Raw genomic sequence first — 18,330 nt, forward strand, 5'->3', positions numbered from 1 at the left:
GAAATCATGATTTACCTGTCAATTCACTGCCTTCGGCTTCGGTGGTGTTTATTAAACACATCAGGTAAGGGTTATAGCTGTTATTCACTGTCACTTGTAAGACGGTGTTTTCAAATTCTAAAAACAGAAATCTGAAAAATAAGATAGTATTTTAGATCAGCTTCTCTTTCAGAAACAAGCAACCCGTCAGCTGTGTAGATGCTATTCCTTGGCAGTGTAAATAAGAATTCCCGAAGAAGCCATGTGTCTCCCATGGCATCTCCTAAGTGGGTACCCTCCCAATTTTACTTCATCAATTCTTTTTGCTCTTATCTCTCTAAGCTCTCATTCAGTCTCAAACCATATCTATAAGAAAAGACACTTGAAAGGTTTGCTTTGGATAGAAGACATAGATGGAAAGCCACGCCTAGGGGAGACTGAGAATCAAAAATCAGTGAGTCATACCACAGAGAACGGGTTTCTGAAGAGTTTACCACTGGTGGAAAGCCTACTACAGGATCCTGCTTCCACCACAAACTGATAAATGCCAACCCAGAAAATTTTTGAAAGTCTCACTTTTAGCTGTATGATCCGTTCAAGGAGAAATTTCCTCTTCAATTTAACCCATGTTAGATCTAGTGTCCTAAATTACAGTGATTTCAGGCTTAGGTTGCTCCACTGGAAGAAAATTACGTACTTCTCATACCAAAATGTGAATGGTGGTCACTACCCATTAATTACAATACCCAAAAAGTAAACTCACCGTGTGATCAAACTGGTTGGTGACAGGGTTTGGTCACTCTGAGTCCAAGGTACAGTCTTGTTGTACAGGGTTTCTGCCATGTCAATGAAGTGATGAGCGACGATATCAATCACACTGTCAAAACTAGTTTTGTTGGTGAGAAAAGATGGACTGGAACTTATATTGATTTCATTTAGCAGATCAGAGAAGTCCAGTCTCTTGAGAACGTAGCGACTGGCTTCCACGATTTGTAGAGCTGACACATAATTGGCAGAGGAGTTTGCCACTGCTTCCAACAACTTTGCAAAGGTAGCTGCTTCAGTTAGATTGCTTTTGCTGTTTAGGAAACTGTCGACAACGTCCCAGATGCTTGAGTAATACCTCCATTTGGTGCCTTGAAGTCTCTGCAGCAGGTTGTTCACGTGGAGCTGATCCTGTGCCACACTGAAGAGTACGGACAGGTTATTCCAGCCCGCTGAGCTATCAGAGACATTTAGGGAGTTCAGCGCTGTTTCGTTCAGCATGAAAGGAAGGAGCATGTTCAAAAGCTCAGGTGGGAGCACATCATCCACATCTTGGAACGGCACGGGGCAGGAGGCATTACTCTGCAGCAGCCCCTCCGCAAGAGCGGTCAGAGCTCTCAACTTCACCTGTACCCATGGGTTCTCCAGCTCGGAGACAAGGTTTAGTTTGGAAAGGAAACTCAGAGAGAACTGCAGAGACTGGATGATGCATGACAGCTCCTTCAAAAAGCCCTCACTGCTGTTCTTGTACACAACAGCAAACTCTGGAGACAGTTTCAGGTTTGTTACGGCAAGCTGGAACATCTTTGCAAAGGTGTCATTGTGCATTGCTCCACTCTCCACAGCCACAGAATCAAAGAGGGCTTTGCAGGGGCTCCTGGCTAAGGACTCGCTTAGAGTGGTATTTTCAAACAGCATCTCAAGGGTGAAGCGGAGCACAGCCTGAGCAGAGCAGTTCTGGGGTGTCCCATAACCGCTGTCGCTGTTCTCAAGGAAAGGACTCAAGACTAAACTCAAAAACTCCCAAATTTTTGCCTCTAGTGAAGTATTGTGCCATAAGGAAGACTCGCTGAACTCCTTCTGCAGCAGCAAATGTGAAAAATTATAGACAATGTCCATTTTTTCTTCAAATGTTTTGTTTAAGTTGGTGTCATGAAGGACTTTCATTCCTGCTCTCCGTATTTCAATCAGTCTCTCAGTGTAGTTACTGTAAGAATCAAATAACAGGTTGATAGTTTCAAGCTCACTGATATTATATCTTTTCTGCAAAGCTTTTAAAATTAAGACACTCCTTTGCATGGCTTGCAAGTATATGGAGATGTTGGTTCCTCTGAAGTCTTCTTCACCATACAGCTCAAATATGGAAGATCCAAAGTTTACCAGCTCCTTCAGTTCCTTACTGAAAGGAAGACTGGAGTCATTGTTCATGGCACTAAACTGATTTTGCAGTATGTCTAGAAGTGCCTGGGAAGTGAGACCGTTCGTACTATTCCAGTTCACGGACTGGAGTACTTCAACAATCTGCCAGAAAGCACCAAGTTCATTTCCCTGCCTTCCACGAAGAGAACTCTGGAGTTTCTGCATTAGCTTAGACAAAGAAGAGATCAGCAGGTAACGACCACTGGTATTCACCTTTGCTATGGCAGGAAGAAGCTGCTCAAGGGACAAGAGCCGTTCTGCAAAATTTTCAGCAGTTACAGGGGTCAACAAGAAGTCAGAAAATAACGATGACACTTTTTCATTTGTGCTGAGATAATTTTCAATGTCTTCAAGTGAGACTGCACGAAGCGCAATCATTTTTATAACCTCCCATCCTTTCTCTGTATTAAAATGAGTGCTGTTTAAAATTATTTGATTCCAAATCATTGCAGCCATAGTTAGAACATCTTGACTTTCTTTTCCATAGGGATTAGGGTAGAACGATCCTTCACCACCAACTTCATACAGTGGAAGTATTTCTTGAAATATTCTTTCCAAGTCCAGCATGCTGTTTGTGGCAGAAGTTGAATTGAAAAAGAGTTTTAATGAACTATATAAATCATTCAGACCTGAGGAGTTAGTTCCTCCAGTAGAATTATGAAAGATCTGGTGCACTAAAGTTTTTCCAGGAGCTACCCCAAAGTCCACAAGAATTAGAGCTTTCTTCATGATTTCCAGGAGTTTTGCATATTCATCCACTTCTGTTAGGTTCCATTTGGTGGTCAATACACTGCCAGTAGCATGCCAGAGCCGCGAGAAATGTCCCCACTCAGACTGGCTGGAAGCATTTCTGCCCACCTGTAGCAGTTCGTATACACTGCTGTTTCTCATGGAAACGGTTGGTAACAGATGGGAAAACACAGGGAGCTCACTCCAGCCCGCTGAGCTATCAGAGACATTTAGGGAGTTCAGCGCTGTTTCGTTCAGCATGAAAGGAAGGAGCATGTTCAAAAGCTCAGGTGGGAGCACATCATCCACATCTTGGAACGGCACAGGGCAGGAGGCATTACTCTGCAGCAGCCCCTCCGCAAGAGCGGTCAGAGCTCTCAACTTCTCCTGTACCCATGGGTTCTCCAGCTCGGAGACAAGGTTTAGTTTGGAAAGGAAACTCAGAGAGAACTGCAGAGACTGGATGATGCATGACAGCTCCTTCAAAAAGCCTTCACTGCTGTTCTTGTACACAACAGCAAACTCTGGAGACAGTTTCAGGTTTGTTACGGCAAGCTGGAACATCTTTGCAAAGGTGTCATTGTGCATTGCTCCACTCTCCACAGCCACAGAATCAAAGAGGGCTTTGCAGGGAATCCTGGCTAAGGACTCGCTTAGAGTGGTATTTTCAAACAGCATCTCAAGGGTGAAGCGGAGCACAGCCTGAGCAGAGCAGTTCTGGGGTGTCCTATAACTGCTGTCGCTGTTCTCCAGGAAAGGACTCAAGGCTAAACGCAAAAACTCCCAAATTTTTACCTCTAGTGAAGTATTGTGCCATAAGGAAGACTCGCTGAACTCCTTCTGCAGTAGAAGATGTGTTACGTTATAGATAGGGTTAATTATTTCTTCACTGGCACTAGTATAATGAAGGATTTTCATTCCTGTCCTCAGAAGTTCAGATAAGCTCTCAAAGGTTTTATTGTCAAAATTAAAGAAAAGATCTATAGATTTTAATTTACTGACATTATAATTTAGCTGTAAGTCTTTTAATATGTACAAGGTCTTTTGTATGGCTTGAGTGACTAGTGAGATATTGGCTACTTCAGAGTTTTCCCCAAACTCTTTAAACACGGCTGTTATAAATTCTGTCAGTTGATCCAATTGTTCACTGAAGACACTACTTGAATTATTATTCAGTTTTTTTAAATGGCTGTTTAATACCTCTAAAAACTGCCCAAAGGCTACGATGCCTGTGTTATTCCACTTCACTGATCTCAGTTTTTCCCCAAAGCGCCAATAGGCATTCAACTTATCCCACCAGGCTTCCCCCATGGAGCTCTCTACTTTCCGCATCAGTTCAAACACAGGCATCAGCAGGTACTGATAACCTACACTGGTGCCTGTCATTAGAAAAAACATCTTCTGGAGAGCTAGGAGCTGGTCTGGAAAGTTTCTGTAGGACACAGGCTTCAGCAGATCATCAGAAAACAAAGACGGTATTTCTTCCATTCCATTTAAATGGCCTCTGAAATCTTCCAGAAATGATGGCATGCTAGTGGAGAGCAACATTTTGAGAGCATCCTCAGTTTGCGTTGTACTAAAATTAGAATTATTTAACAGAACTGGATTCCAAATCATTGTAGCTAATTTTAAAGCACTCTGAATTTCTTTCCACTGGGTCATTATATTGAAAATGGAAGTCCCATTAAAGTTACTCTGTAATTGCAGTGACATGAAGTTATAGATTTCATCAATTATTTCCTTATTATATGGTTCCTTTAATTTATAATCATGATGTGGATTCATTCCCAGTCCAAGAATTGCATACAATTTCTGTAATGTTTCATTCTTCAAATTTCTGAATAGATTTAAGCTTTTTAATTCACTTCCATTCATTTTTTTCTCAAAGCCTTTTAAACGATGCAGAGACTTTTGTATGGCTTCTAAATCATCTGAATTAATGGACCTCTTGGATTCTTTTCCACCGATCTCTGGTGACTTTATTTTTCTGTAGGGAAAAAAAAAAAAAAGTATTTTAGTGAATATGAAATCAATGCAAGTGGAAATGTACAGTGACTTAGAGCAAAGATCATTGATTTGAATTACATTGTTAGCAATAGCCCTTTAGCTAACGTCTTACCTCAGAACTTCCTCCAATTCAGCTACTAAAGTCTGATTGTCTTTCCAGTTAACGAGGTGATTACAAATATATCCAGTCACCAAACCTTTTTCTTTATCTACAACAAACATGTAAAGAGCATATTAGTAAAGATCATATTAGTTTGGAAACTGAGAAGAGCTGTATGGCATATCTTTGAAGGATAACATGCCTGTATGAAGTTAGGCTCCTCCAACAAGACACAAGATCCTTGTTAGAAATGTGACTGCTCTGTTGGGGTGTAACTCTTCCTGGCCTTCTGAAAAAAGTCAGGATGCTACCTGTCATCATAGAAATTATTTTCCATCTCAGGAACAGCTCAGTGCCCCGGGATCTGGGTGCTAATGGAGCTCTCCTCCTGCTTTAAGAGCACTTTGCCATCAGTGATGCAGCACAAACTGGCCTCATATTTATTATTGTCTCCTTCCCTTCATTCGGGAATGCTTTTTTGCTCCCTGCACATAGGCTTTGCCTGCAGCATCATTTATGTCTCCCATAGCCATTTACACTCATCTTGATATCCCTGCGTGGCCAGTTGTCTCGCTAGCCATATCTCCACGTTTTTCCTACTTGCATTGCATTAATCCGCTTTCTTCTTACCCACCCCAGCTTCCACAATCTCCATCAAACAAGCAGCAGAGAATGGATGGCATTTACCCATCTATCCCTTGAAGCATTTAGATGCTGTACCTTTCCTTTGCCCCTTCACATAACCTCAGTTATGTGAGGTTATAATCTTGATGCATACAGCTTGTTGTGCAGCTCTGCCCCAGCCTCTACCTCAATATACCACGATGAGTTTGATAGAGCCCACGACTAGAGGCAGATTTTGACCAAAAAAAAAAAAAAAAAAGGTAAAAAATTACCACTCCCCACTTCTAGTGTGACTGCAAACTCATGTTAATTCATTGTCTACTGACAAATCCACGCTTTTTTCCTTTTCCATTTGAAATGAGGTATTTTATTCACATTTGTAAAAAGCTGAAAGAAGAATTCCTTATGCTGAGCCCTGAACAGGATGCAATCCGTACGCTTACTGATTAGCCTGCAGTTTGCTTCTCCTCAGTACCACAGGTTTTTGGCGGAGATATGACTCTATGGAGGAGACTTACCTTGCTCCAAGCAGTTCAGGGTGTACGGAGGATCTGTAAGCCCATTCTGAACAGGTTTGAGTCTATCACCAGCCACAAGCGATGCAGAGACATTCTGAGCTGCCAGCACAAGACTAAAGGGAGGGGAAAAAAAACCAACAAGGAAAATAAATTGTGGTTACAGGTTTATGAGAAGAAATAACACAAGCGTTCAAATAGGAAGCAGCTGGAGTACAGCCTATCATTCTTAAAACGTCTGACAGACAAGACATTGCCCCCTGGTTTTAATTATTTGTTTGATCATACACAAAATACAAACGGCTTCGATGGGAAAGCCGTGGCGGTATATTAGCACAAGCATGTGTGTTGCACTCATTAGATGTACTTATTCAGAGGGTTATGCAAAATCTATAGACCACTTAAATCCTCACAATAGGACTTAGAAAACACTCAGGTGACACGCCAGACGAGTGATTCACTGCTGTGGGTGAATCTCCTCCTAAAAGAAACCGAGAAGCGAGCAGACAAGGCTCCAGGGAGAGCAGGGGACAACATCTGTGGATGGAAGATGCAATCACAAATAACTGTTACCATTTCCAGTTCTCCTTCTTTCCCATTTACACCGTAATAACCAGGCTGAGAGGGAAGCAAGGAATGTTTTTTCAGTCTTCGGAAAGAACAAGCTGATAATCAGGCATATTGTATCACAGAGGAAGTAATTTAAAGGACTGTCTGTTCAATGTGTGCAGGTTACTAAAAATTTCACGGTGACTATTAGTCCCTTTTGCTTCTCCTGTATAAAGAGCAGCTCTTCACTCCAGGCAGAGGGTCACCGTGAAATGCACAATCTCTTGCCTGCCTGAAGTTCTGCAGGTGATACACAAAAGAACCTAGCTGAGCCGATTTCAGTGGCATGAATAAATACATACTGATTTGTGGAAACAGACTGCTAGTGAGAACAGAGCACCAGGGATCTCTTTTCTCCTCATTTAACATAATGTCTCCACCCAGGTTTCATGGACTTGGTGTTCACCATTTCCATTCTGCAGAGGTGCTTGTTAGCAAGAGTCTTAGAGGGAGAAGAGGGGGAAGAATCTGCAGTTATAAATAACACATTTAGCTGAGCAATGGCAGAGCCAGGGAGGAGGGAGGCATAGGCTTGCCAAAAGTGGACGCATATCACACAGATCAGAAGGCAGCAACCCTGGAAACAAGTGGTGGTGTTGCTGCCCTTTTATTTCAGGCTTAGAGGGCTTTTGGAGACATTTCCTTTAGAGAAAGAGTTCAGCTTACATGCTTATCTGAAAAACTATCTTGAAGCAACAAAGAGAAGCATTTATGAATTCGGTTTGCAAATCAGGTTTGTGTGGGTAATAAAATTTGCTCCTAAACTTTCTACAGAATTCATGATTTTCAGTTATTTTCACAGTGGTGGTGCCTATCACATGGTTAACACACATGCCACAATGAGCGAAAGTTCTTTTCTTCCGTATCTTCATATTTATACTACAAAAATTTCCCTGTACAGCATTTCTTTAGGAGGTCAGTACTGCTTCAGTAAGAGACACGGCCAGGCTAGCGAAGATGTGCTTCTGGAAGTATCGTTAAAAATACCGTTTGTGCAATCTCTTGCAATAACTCTTTACTCATGCATTTACAGTGCCAGATGTGAGGCACAAAAACACTGCAGAGTTCTGGTGAAGAAACTCTGTGCCTCTTTGCTGTGCCTACGATAACTTTGCCCAGCTCCGCAGCTGTAGAGCAAAGCAGAGCAGCACAGTAAATATTAATTCTTCCTGGGCTCTCAAACAGTGCTGGTTCTCAGACTTGATTCTCCGAGCCAGTAAATGCAAACACATGCAATAATCCGGTGGCTGAAGCAGAAGCATGGACAAAACATCTCTGAATAAAATTAAAATTCTTGCCACACTGCTACTGACTCCTTTAAGGATAAGGACATTACGATTTACAAATAGTTCTCACAATGCAGTATGGCAAATTACCCAGATACTAAATGTACAGGTTTTTAAGTGCCAGTGAGGAAAAGTGAGTCTCTCTAAGCCTGGGTGTAATCAAAGTTGCAAAGTTTCTACAACCTCTCCTGGCATCTTTATCCAACTGTTCATGTATCCAAGGGAAAAAAAAAAAAGTTTCTGAGCACACTCATTTGCTTGCTGTCCTCCATGTGCTGTAACAAGTGGACTATTCACAATAATTTACAATTTATAGTAGTGTCAGTCACATATCTAGTAGATTATTTGGCACAGTGTCCCCTAACCTCTTGAGTAACTCAAGTGTTCTAGATAACAGTGAGAGTTTAGCCCAACCATGGACCAGGAATGGGATTTCAAGGCTAAGCCCATTTTAGAAGAGTTTTTATTGTCCTAGCTGCACACCGCATCAAATATTTTAGCACAGTTAATGAACACAGTTAGGCCAGCTCTGGTTTTCATATGACCATTGAGTAAGAACACAATTGTTACTTTCTTCTTAAAGTCACACAATATTCAAAGCTTCATATGCTAAGAACCAGGCTCCCTGTGTTTTCTTGAGACCAGTCTTGAAAGATAAAACAGCAGTAAATCAGGTAACCAATTTTTTTTTTTTTTAAATGAATGTATGGCTCCCCTACAAATGCCTGAGGTTTTCCAAGGCACCTTGAATTTGGCTCTATGCTTTTCTGGAAAGAAGCAGGCAGCTGCCGTCTTTGGCAGAACAACTATTGAGCCAGGAGGGCTTTTCTTCAAGCAAAGGCAGTGGCTGTTACTCACCACCCATCCACATTGACATGACAACGCCTCTCAGCAGGCTGGAAGAATACTAAGAGTTCACATCAAGCTCCCATTTTAAAAGTGACACAAGAGTCGCTGTCCACAGAGACCTTTAGAGACGCATTAGTATGGAGCCACACCACCCTCCAAATAAATCATGCTTTTAAGCTAACACCCCTTCTTCAAGATGAGAGGTGACACGTCCTTAGAGTTCCACAGACAAACCCACCAGCTTTCAGTGCCCCTCCTGGTATTTTCTGTATTTTTACCTGCTCGGATTCTGAAGGAAATCAATTATGTGTTGCAGCTGCATGCTGCCCTGAAACACATCTGGGGCCAGCAAAAGGAGATGCCACAGGGAGGTGTCGTTCTGCACTCGGGAGACGAGCGCTAGAAATGAGACCATTTCATTGATGAATACTGCCTGGTACTGGGGGTTGTGTTGCACCTTAACAAATAAAAATGCAAGAAGTTATTTAAGAACAAGAACCCGTGTTGCCAGTGGGTCTTTTTATGTTTTTCAGCTTGCGCTGCAGTTGTACATAACTCAACAAACAATACGTTCAAAGTAGTCTAGTGACAGGCAATAACAGAGAGCGACTGTGCTTTACCTTCACACCCCATATTGTACGAGCAATTCTCTGTTTAGACAAGCCCTACGATTCACAACGTCCAAAACAGTCCAAAGACTAGGAACAGAAGAAAAATGAATATCGTTCCTCACCCTGGCAAAAAAGGCATTACTCTTAAAGGATTAATTTGCTTTAATTACATAGCTTTCCCAAAGAGAAGTACTGCTTCAATCACAAATTGTGGATCAGATGAGGAGTTATTGGAGGAAGTTATGCAGCTGAGGTAATACAGGATTAAATTTATTGCCATCCCTAGCTTTAAATAGTCTTATTTACACCACATTCTCACACTCTGCTATCCACCTGTCACTGCAGCAGGGCAAGTAATGAGGAGAAACAAGACCCAGGCATGGTGAGAACCCTTAGTGGCCAATAGCTGATGGCTGGATGTCCTTCCCTTTCCAAGAATTAGCTCAGCCTCATCACGCACTAGATGCACTTTGGTAGATACAAGGAAAAGTCCTAGGCACTCACCTGAGAGAACTGACTTCGGAGCTCTTGGGTAAATGACTCTAAAAGCGATGCGTTGGTGAAGCAGAATGTCCGGTGGATATTGGCTGCCATCAGGTCGGGATCTTCTATGTATCGCGACAAGACCTCGCACAGAATGACTTTGAGATTTGCTGCAGTTGAATATTGGGTCTGGCTCTAAAAGTAAGACATAATGTTAAGAGCAGCTTTAAAACAAATCTCTATTTGAGATGGTTTTAAACACAGCGATGCGACTTTTTTTAAGGGGTAGTAGTGCCATCTGAAAAGCACTGTCATTACAAGCACTCACACACGTACAGAATTCTGAACAGGTGAACAGTGTCACTGAAATCCCTCAAACTCCTCATACAGATAAAGAAAAATGTGTGCAAAAGTGTTTGTAGGTCTTAACACAAGAACCATAAGGATACTGGTGTCCTTGGTACCAAGGATACTTGGTACTACATAGCACCAAGTTTCTGTTACAAAGGAGTTGCTCCTATAGGTAGTCAATATCTCCACAATAAACACACGAGGCCTCTGATGTCACTGCAAGAGTATTGTGGGCAAATAACAAATTTGACGGCAAATCTTTAATTTGATGTGAAACAAAACACACTCTGAACATCGTAACTCACACAAGTTTTGAGCAAAATATCTCACGGTATTGTGTAATTGGTAATTCACGGTATTATGTCCCAAGGTGACTGGTTTATCTGGTTTTTGCTTAGAGAATAATAAATTTACCAGAAAACTTAGAAGTCCACTACAGTAACTGTCTTCCTCTTCCAAAATAAAGCACATTCACATAACAGAGGAGATCCAAAAGCAGTAAAAGCTGTATGTTGATACTTTTTGATTCAAACTCTTTAAATACAGCTATACATAAACGCTCACACTCGGCTCTTATGCAAACACAGACTTACCTTCCCAAAACTGAGGATTTTGTTGACCGTGTTGATGCTGGAAGTCAAGTTGGATGGTGATGAAATATTCTGAACGGTTTTTTCTCCGTGAGATACCAAATCCTGAAATGCTGCAATAACAGTTTGAAACACTGTATTTTACTTAATGTCTTTTAACCTCTTTGCTACACCAAACCATGACACAGGATAGCCGACCACAGCTTTGGGTACGCCATCATTATTGATCTGTTCCCAAAGGTACAACCAATGGCATCCTGTAATTAGTTGATAGTTCCCATAACTGTTCATTGATTTTAATCTTCCGCCCCCCACGTCTCTGTGTTCAGTTCCTTTCACATTCTGCCTTCTGCCCGTACACCAAGGAGGGAGTGCATTGGCAGGAATGCTAATTGGAACAGTGAACGGCTGGGGCAGAACAGTCACAGAATGCAAATCTGAAATCATTCATTTGATCGTAAGCTCCCTGGAGAAAGGACTATCCATCACAATGGTAGTACTAGCTATTACCATCAATAATAATAATTGTAATGATGTTATGGAAAATTTAAGTCTGAAAGTTCCTTCAGGAAAGAGAATCACATCAGAGGAGAGCATCACCAACAATAAATATCCACTGGGGCACAGAAGATGACTGACTTGCTGGATAACTGTGAAAAAGAAATACATTTGGAAAAAAATCATAAGCTGTTTATGGACAACTTGAGCAGTAAAAGGGCAATATTCCATAAATAGCCAGGTCTTTAATTAATGTCCAAACAGTCTATGATCTCACATTGCTCCTGTGAAGCACAACAATTTAATTCTGGTTTCTTGGTCAAATTCCAAAGTCTTTTTTACAGACAGTTACTTATAATTATTCCCAAGAATTTACGCTAATGTCATGGCCATGGTCACATGCCTATACAGAACACAGATTTCATTTTTGCGGTGCTCTATGAATTGCATCTCTGTCCAGAGAACTTCAAAAGATCAGCCTTTAAAGACCAGAACTTTGCAGAGCAGTGAATAACCTACCCAGTGAAGCATTCCTGCTTTTAGGAACCTCTGTACTCCATGGTGATGGCTGGTTGTCCTTGGCCACATGGGATGAGCCCCTCCGCTTACTGGGGGAAGGAAGAAAAAAATAAAAAAAAAAAAAAGGAAGACACTGTAAGAAGTCACAGAGTTTCTTAGGATTAGGCCTGCACTTAACTACTGCGTGACTCAGAATGGGCCTACGGCTGGATTTCATAGCCAGTGTGTTGAAATCTGGGTTGTGCAAACATCTGTTTCCCTCTAGAGGCCTGGTATATATTTTGGGGAGGCACACTTGCAGCGCTCTCAGACAGAAAACAGATGGAGGGGACTGCATTTATGCCTGCTCTGCAGGGACACCAGGGACAGGCAAGGCTTGACATATATTTTTGGTCTAATCTGAAAAAATTCTAATTTTTGGAAAGGCGGCCTCTTTGTATCAAGTCCTGTTCTGTCCTCCACCAATGTACGCTCGGCAGAAGAAACAGTGCAGAACTTCATGGCACTGCTAACGACACCTGGACTGAGCAGAGACACCTCGATGTAAGCTGGAGCAGTTCTAACAGCAGCTTGCATGGCCCTGCCACAAAATCCTTCAAGACATCAGGACTTTACTTCATCCTTCCCAAACATTTCACTATCGGGGGAAAGAAAGGGTGGAAGATGCTGATGGTGTACTCAGTTTTTGTACTTAGTTCCCTTTTATAAAGGGAAATCTCAAGTGACCACATCTTGCACACCTTGGTAAATGCTTCTAAGGAACAGCTCGAATACTTTGCCTTCATGACAAACTCACCCACGGTGTTTCTGCTCCTGAGGCAGAGCTGCACCTATTCATGTTGCCTTACAGAGCTTCCCCCTACCCAGTCAACCTCCCGCCGAGGTTTCATACGCTGCTGTATCCTGCTAGGTTTGCTGCGACTGCTTAATAGCTGGGTGTTTGTTCTTGTAGGATACAATTACATTTCTGAAGCTGACACTGACCACGCGAGGGTAGTGTGTATCACACATAGCTGTGTGATACTTCACATGGCCAACTTCTAGCACCAATAGTGGTCAAGATGCTTCTTACTCACGTGTCGTGAGCTATATTTTGGCCAAATCCTTTGATTTTCAGTTGGCAGAAAAAACCTCAGTTATTTCCTAAACAGCTGTACAGAAACCAAAAACAGAATGCAAGGAGGATTTGTAGCTATTGAAACCCATGGAAGACCTCCAGCTTTGGCGCTAGAAGTTCCCATTTCTTCATTTCAATAGCCCAAATTAACCATTGTTTAAGATGCCCAGGATAAAACAATGACACTGCGGAAACGAGTAAATAGCAGTAAATCCAGGCATCCAGTCTCAGTGCGGCTCTGCCCTCTTCTGTTCTGACTTACAATTTTATTAGGATTCACCTTGCATAACTTCAGTCATCCATACATTTAGTCATCCAAACTCCTTTTAACCAATGGGGAGATCCAGTGGGAAATGCCAGTCTCTCTCCCTTGACTAAGGAGGACCCTTGAGGAGCGACCAACCCCAGGATCCCCCATCCTGCCTGACGGGATCTCTGGTGGGAGGCACGAGGCCCACCTTAGCTCTTCAGACTCTCAAGCTCTGGCCAAGAGGGATTTTGAGGCATAACCACTATGTAGTAGCCTCTCACCTGAAAGCAAAAGATGAGCAACCAGGGACCTTGTATGCAAGATGCCCAGATTTTCAGTTCTCCATTAACCAGCCAGGCCTCAGAGCAGCATGTTCCCCAGGGGTGCGTCAGAACCAGGCTGCCAAGACGTAGAAACAACCCTGGCTGGCTTGTCTCAAAGCAAATGCTACTTGAGTCAACTGGAACATCAATGAAATTGAAATGTTTCTACTGAACATTTAAATTTCAACAAACTGACATTCCAACAAAACATGCCTAGCCAGCTCCATGCTGCAAATCTACACCTTCTGTGGGCAAAAATTGCTTCTTCGTTTTCATCTGTTTCCCAATACGTTTGATGGCTTGCAGAGAGGATGCCCATTCTTGGTGGCACCTTGAGTATCTACTGAAAGAGCAGTCGCTCCAGAACAATTGTACCTCAAACTAGAGCTGTTAGGGAACATTTGCCACTGCCACCCAAAGCATCTTGAACCAATCGCCACAGTGGCAGATCAGCACACCGGGCTGCTCTTGGTACAAGTCTTATCTACTGATGCTGTGCAGGATCTAACGCACAATCATGCAAAAAAAAATGTTTCTTTGCTCTGACTGGGGTGAGCAGAAGGATTTTTCTCAGGGAATACAATTCTCTTCTGCAATCAAGTCAGGATCAACTGACACTAATGATAGCTGTGCCTAAGAAGAACATTTTTGTGTCCCATGTTGCAGCCCATATTCTCATTTCTAAGTGTTCAGATACCTGAGACTAACGCTGTTATAACAAATATCTGAGATACATCTGCTGTGGACACACTTACATATATACACACGCATGGCTGCTCCCTCCACCTCAAAGCAAGTTTACTTTACCGCTCATAACACCCAGATGGATTCTAATTCCCTTACAGTCTGAAAGATGAGATGTCATCAAGTCTTGGCAGCAGATCTTCTGGTGTGTACGGTGTGCCTTTACATCTGGCATCTGAATCACACAGGACGGTTTGCAGGAATGGGAAGAAGCCTGCACTAGGAAGGTTTCGGGGTGCAAGATAACCTGGAGAAAGGAAGAAAAAGAAAATGCCATTATAATGATGTGGACATGGACTTTTGTGGACCGTAGGATCGATTCACTGAGGCTCTTTTACTCCATCCTGGCAGCACTATCTGCCACATCCCACCAGAAGCCCCTCCTCAAGACTGACAAAGCCATGAGAGGCTATTTATTAGGAAAAAGCGCCAAGGTATTTGTTTATAAGATACCTGTCGGTCCCAAAGCAACTCTGCTCTGCTCCAAAATGCAAGAAACAGGCAAGAAACGACAAAAGCACCCTAAGTTCATGGTATCTTAATTCCACCTTTGAAAAATAAAATAAAATAAAAGCAGGCATATGGCCAAAGTAACCTGAAGCACCCACAAGAGCAAGTTCTCCAAGGCTTGGTTGGATCAGTTTCTACGCAAAGCCACAAGCTTCAGCTTCAAGCCAGGTTGTTACAACAGGCTCTGTCTCAGCTTTTACCACAGGAAGGGGTAACAGATTCAGCACCAGACAACCTCCTTTTTGTGCAGATCTGCCCAGGGAAGGAGGAGCAGCAATCTATCACCACCACCCTCTCCGTGTCTCCTGCCATCTCGAAGCAGCTCCCACGCTTGTGATGCTGGCAGCCAGAGCCGAGGGCTGAGATATATGTCCCCGACCCTCATCTCTGCAAACGCAGAGTGGACCTGAGCAATTAGAGACTTTAGTATTTTATGTGCCACTTGCCCCGTGCTGCTTACTGCCAGCCCACAGAGTTCACCGGCTGCTTTTCCTCTCACTGACAAATGCTCTAATAAATCTCAAAACTCTCCTGCTGGATCACAGCAACGTATTATTTAAAATAATCATTTGGAAGATTACCTGGCAAAGGACATCGCTATTATTTCTACTATGGAAAGGAGCCAGATTCACGAAAAGCCCGCAGGCAGGCTGGTGGTAATTGATTACCTTGCTCTTTAGTTTCCAAAGACGACCTGCGACTCCTGCTCAGGCACAGCTTTATCTCTAACCCCTCCAACAAGGACACTGTACTACATTTGTACTACATTTATTAATTATAGCAGTAGTCAGAAAACAGATGTTCCCAAAGGAGATGGACCTGGCTGTCGGTCTCCTTGCAGAGTGAAAGGCACCCATTTTGAGCGTCGTTGTGATTCTCTTGTGTACCTCAGCAGAGAACTGCCCTAGAAAATTAAAGGGGATACCCTGCCAGAGGAGAAGGCCGGAGCTCTACCTGCTGTGGGAAGCTCCCCCAACACTCCCGGCATCCCCCAGGCCACTGGCAGTTACACAGCAGGCTGAGCCAGCTCCCAGTAATCACAGAGCTCCAAGGAGAGCAAAGATCTCTCTTGTCCCTACAGGCAGTCCTTCTGGTCTTGAGGCCAAAGGACCAAACATACACCACTCTAAAGGTTTTGAAGTGTAATTAAGTCTGCTGCCCATGAGGGAAAATTTAGAGTAGGGCACTTTAACCTGGAAGCATCTTTGGCGAGTATCCCTGCCACGTCTGAAACATTTGCCCTTCAAGATCACCAATTACAACCCTGCAAAATGGCATTTTGCACACATTGGCATTTTTTTCTCATCTTCCTTCAGATCTCCCGCACCCTCATTCCCATGCCGTAAATCAACTCACACCCCAGGCCAAAAATGCTTATCACAAACCTCATTTTATCAACATATCTTCCAAAATGCAGCTTCCCATGAGGTTCAGAATGGAGAGCATAACTACAATGGGGTAGACAGGTAGGAGCTAGGAGAGAAACAGCTACACCCTCCACAGCCATCCTCATCCAGGGCTCAAGTCTCTTCGGAGACCTGGAGCAGCTCAAGCTGTGTAACTCCGAGCTGGACAGCAGAGTGGGGAACGCAAGGATGGGGCTGGGAGCTTGGGGAACACTCTTCTCTGGAGAGATGTGGGAAGTTTACAGAGATAGTTATGCAAGAAATCCTGCTGAATCCAGATCAGGGGAAGATATTTCCTTGAGATATAAAGTAGCAATAACAGATTTTAAAACCAGACTTAAAGGTGGTACACTTTTAACTAAGTGGACAACTAAACAACCAGTTGCTGTATCACAAGTGAGGGGTACAGTGTGATGGCACGGTGATGACATCAGCTCCTTTTTTTTTTTTTTTTTTTTCTTTTGAAACAGCAGGCTGAAAAATAAAGAGACAGGAATTCACGACCTGAAGTTTGGAAGTGCTGCTACTCATGGTGGTGGCACGATGCCTCTGAAGACAGCATTGGTCCAGCACAACTGAAGTATTCAGTGAGGCTCTGCCAACTTGCATCAGATGTTGAGCGGTTTGCTGGCACTCAGACACAACCTTGGAGCCTGATCCATCACTGAGTCACTGCAGGCATGAACCAGTGTAACCCCACCATGTCCTTGGCACAAAAGCAGTGGCAACACCAGAGAGGACTTTTTTTTTGGAAGAGGCCTGGACTCTGACAGCAGTTGGAGAGCTAAGGAAGCTTTTTGAGAAAGAGACACAGAAAAATCTGAAATGCCTGGGCCAAATTCCCATTTGGTCTAAGTTTGTGTCAAGCAGACAGGATTTAATCTGTCAGGATTAAATTAATTGTTACGTTGGTTCTGCTGCCTGCATTGATGAGATCCCCACCAACTCCAAAGAAAGTTTAAAGAGCTGGTTCAGATGGAGGCACCCCTTCTGCAGACACCTACTGCTGGAAGATAAATCCCACCCTTGCTTTCTCATGTGGCAAGGTGATGGTGCTGAAGAAGCCACACGGTGCACACTGCTTGCTTCATGCATCGGCCCCACCAAGCCAAGAACAGAGTGGCCAGGCTGGTGTGACAAGTTTGTCACTCTCTGATAACAAGCAGTCAACTTCACCACCATCAGAACCACCATACACTTGTCCCCCTGTTCATATTGCCTTGAAGACCACGTCCCTCAGGGGCCACAGAGGCCAACAACTTTATATAACAGAAGCTGAGCAGCACAGCCACAGAAAGCTCAGCTTCTGGCTATGCTACCTCTGGCTGGTGTGCCTGACATCAGATCAGAGTAGAGCCGGAGCACAAGGCACCACACAGGAAGCACGGCTGATTTGGGAGTCCAAACCCCAGACCAACACAGCATAGCCTCAGAGCTCTTCCCTGTAACTCCCTCTCATCCCACAAAACGAGGAATTTACTGATGAGAAGGTGAGTCAAGAGATTAACGCGCTCCCTGCTCCATCCTCCCACTCTCCATTCACTCGCTTGTGCTAAGGAGACGTAACTCCACAGAGCCACACGGGCTGCTCCGCCCAAACACACAAATTAATTACCCGTGTCAGCTGCGTAGGCCACTGCAAGGACAGCCAAGGAGGAAGCTAGCTCCTGATTCCCTTCAGTGCTCTGGGAGATGTTCATAACTACCTGGCCCTGCTTTGGCTGAGATTTATCCCGCATGCCAACTACATCAGTACGCACCATAAGCCCTAGCTATGAAACATTATTGAAGGCAAGCTGTAAACACTCTGCAACCAAAATCTGAGCCCAGATCCATATCATGTTAGTGAAGACTAACTTCTGGGCTTATCAGCATCAGAATCCCAAGCGGAGAGTCTTTTGCTGTCCCCTCTCACTGAGAGCTTTGATTTTCTGTCACTGTTGAAAGAAGGGCACCAAATCTGAAGAAAACAAGACAGGCATCCCAAAGAGCAGAAGAGGCCAAGGGCTCAGCGTCGCACAGGCTGGCTGGTTCCTCCTGCTCAGC

General features: G+C 43.5%; 1 protein-coding gene across 1 annotated transcript in view; it reads right to left on the bottom strand.

Annotated features, from left to right (window-relative positions):
• Positions 1-18,330, bottom strand: part of ABCA12 (ATP binding cassette subfamily A member 12) — an 80,852-nt gene that overhangs the window by 48,268 nt on the left and 14,254 nt on the right. Inside the window, exons 4-12 of the mRNA XM_086751202.1 lie at positions 14,468-14,615; positions 11,935-12,023; positions 10,921-11,030; positions 9,998-10,171; positions 9,161-9,339; positions 6,142-6,254; positions 5,012-5,108; positions 743-4,879; positions 16-131 (exon numbers count right to left, since the gene is read on the bottom strand). Of these exons, the coding sequence (XP_086607328.1) occupies positions 16-131; positions 743-4,879; positions 5,012-5,108; positions 6,142-6,254; positions 9,161-9,339; positions 9,998-10,171; positions 10,921-11,030; positions 11,935-12,023; positions 14,468-14,615 (5,163 nt within the window). The remainder of the gene's footprint in view (positions 1-15; positions 132-742; positions 4,880-5,011; positions 5,109-6,141; positions 6,255-9,160; positions 9,340-9,997; positions 10,172-10,920; positions 11,031-11,934; positions 12,024-14,467; positions 14,616-18,330) is intronic.

This window comes from Chlamydotis macqueenii, chromosome 6, assembly GCF_036417535.1.
Source record: "Chlamydotis macqueenii isolate bChlMac1 chromosome 6, bChlMac1.mat, whole genome shotgun sequence".
NCBI lineage: Eukaryota > Metazoa > Chordata > Aves > Otidiformes > Otididae > Chlamydotis > Chlamydotis macqueenii.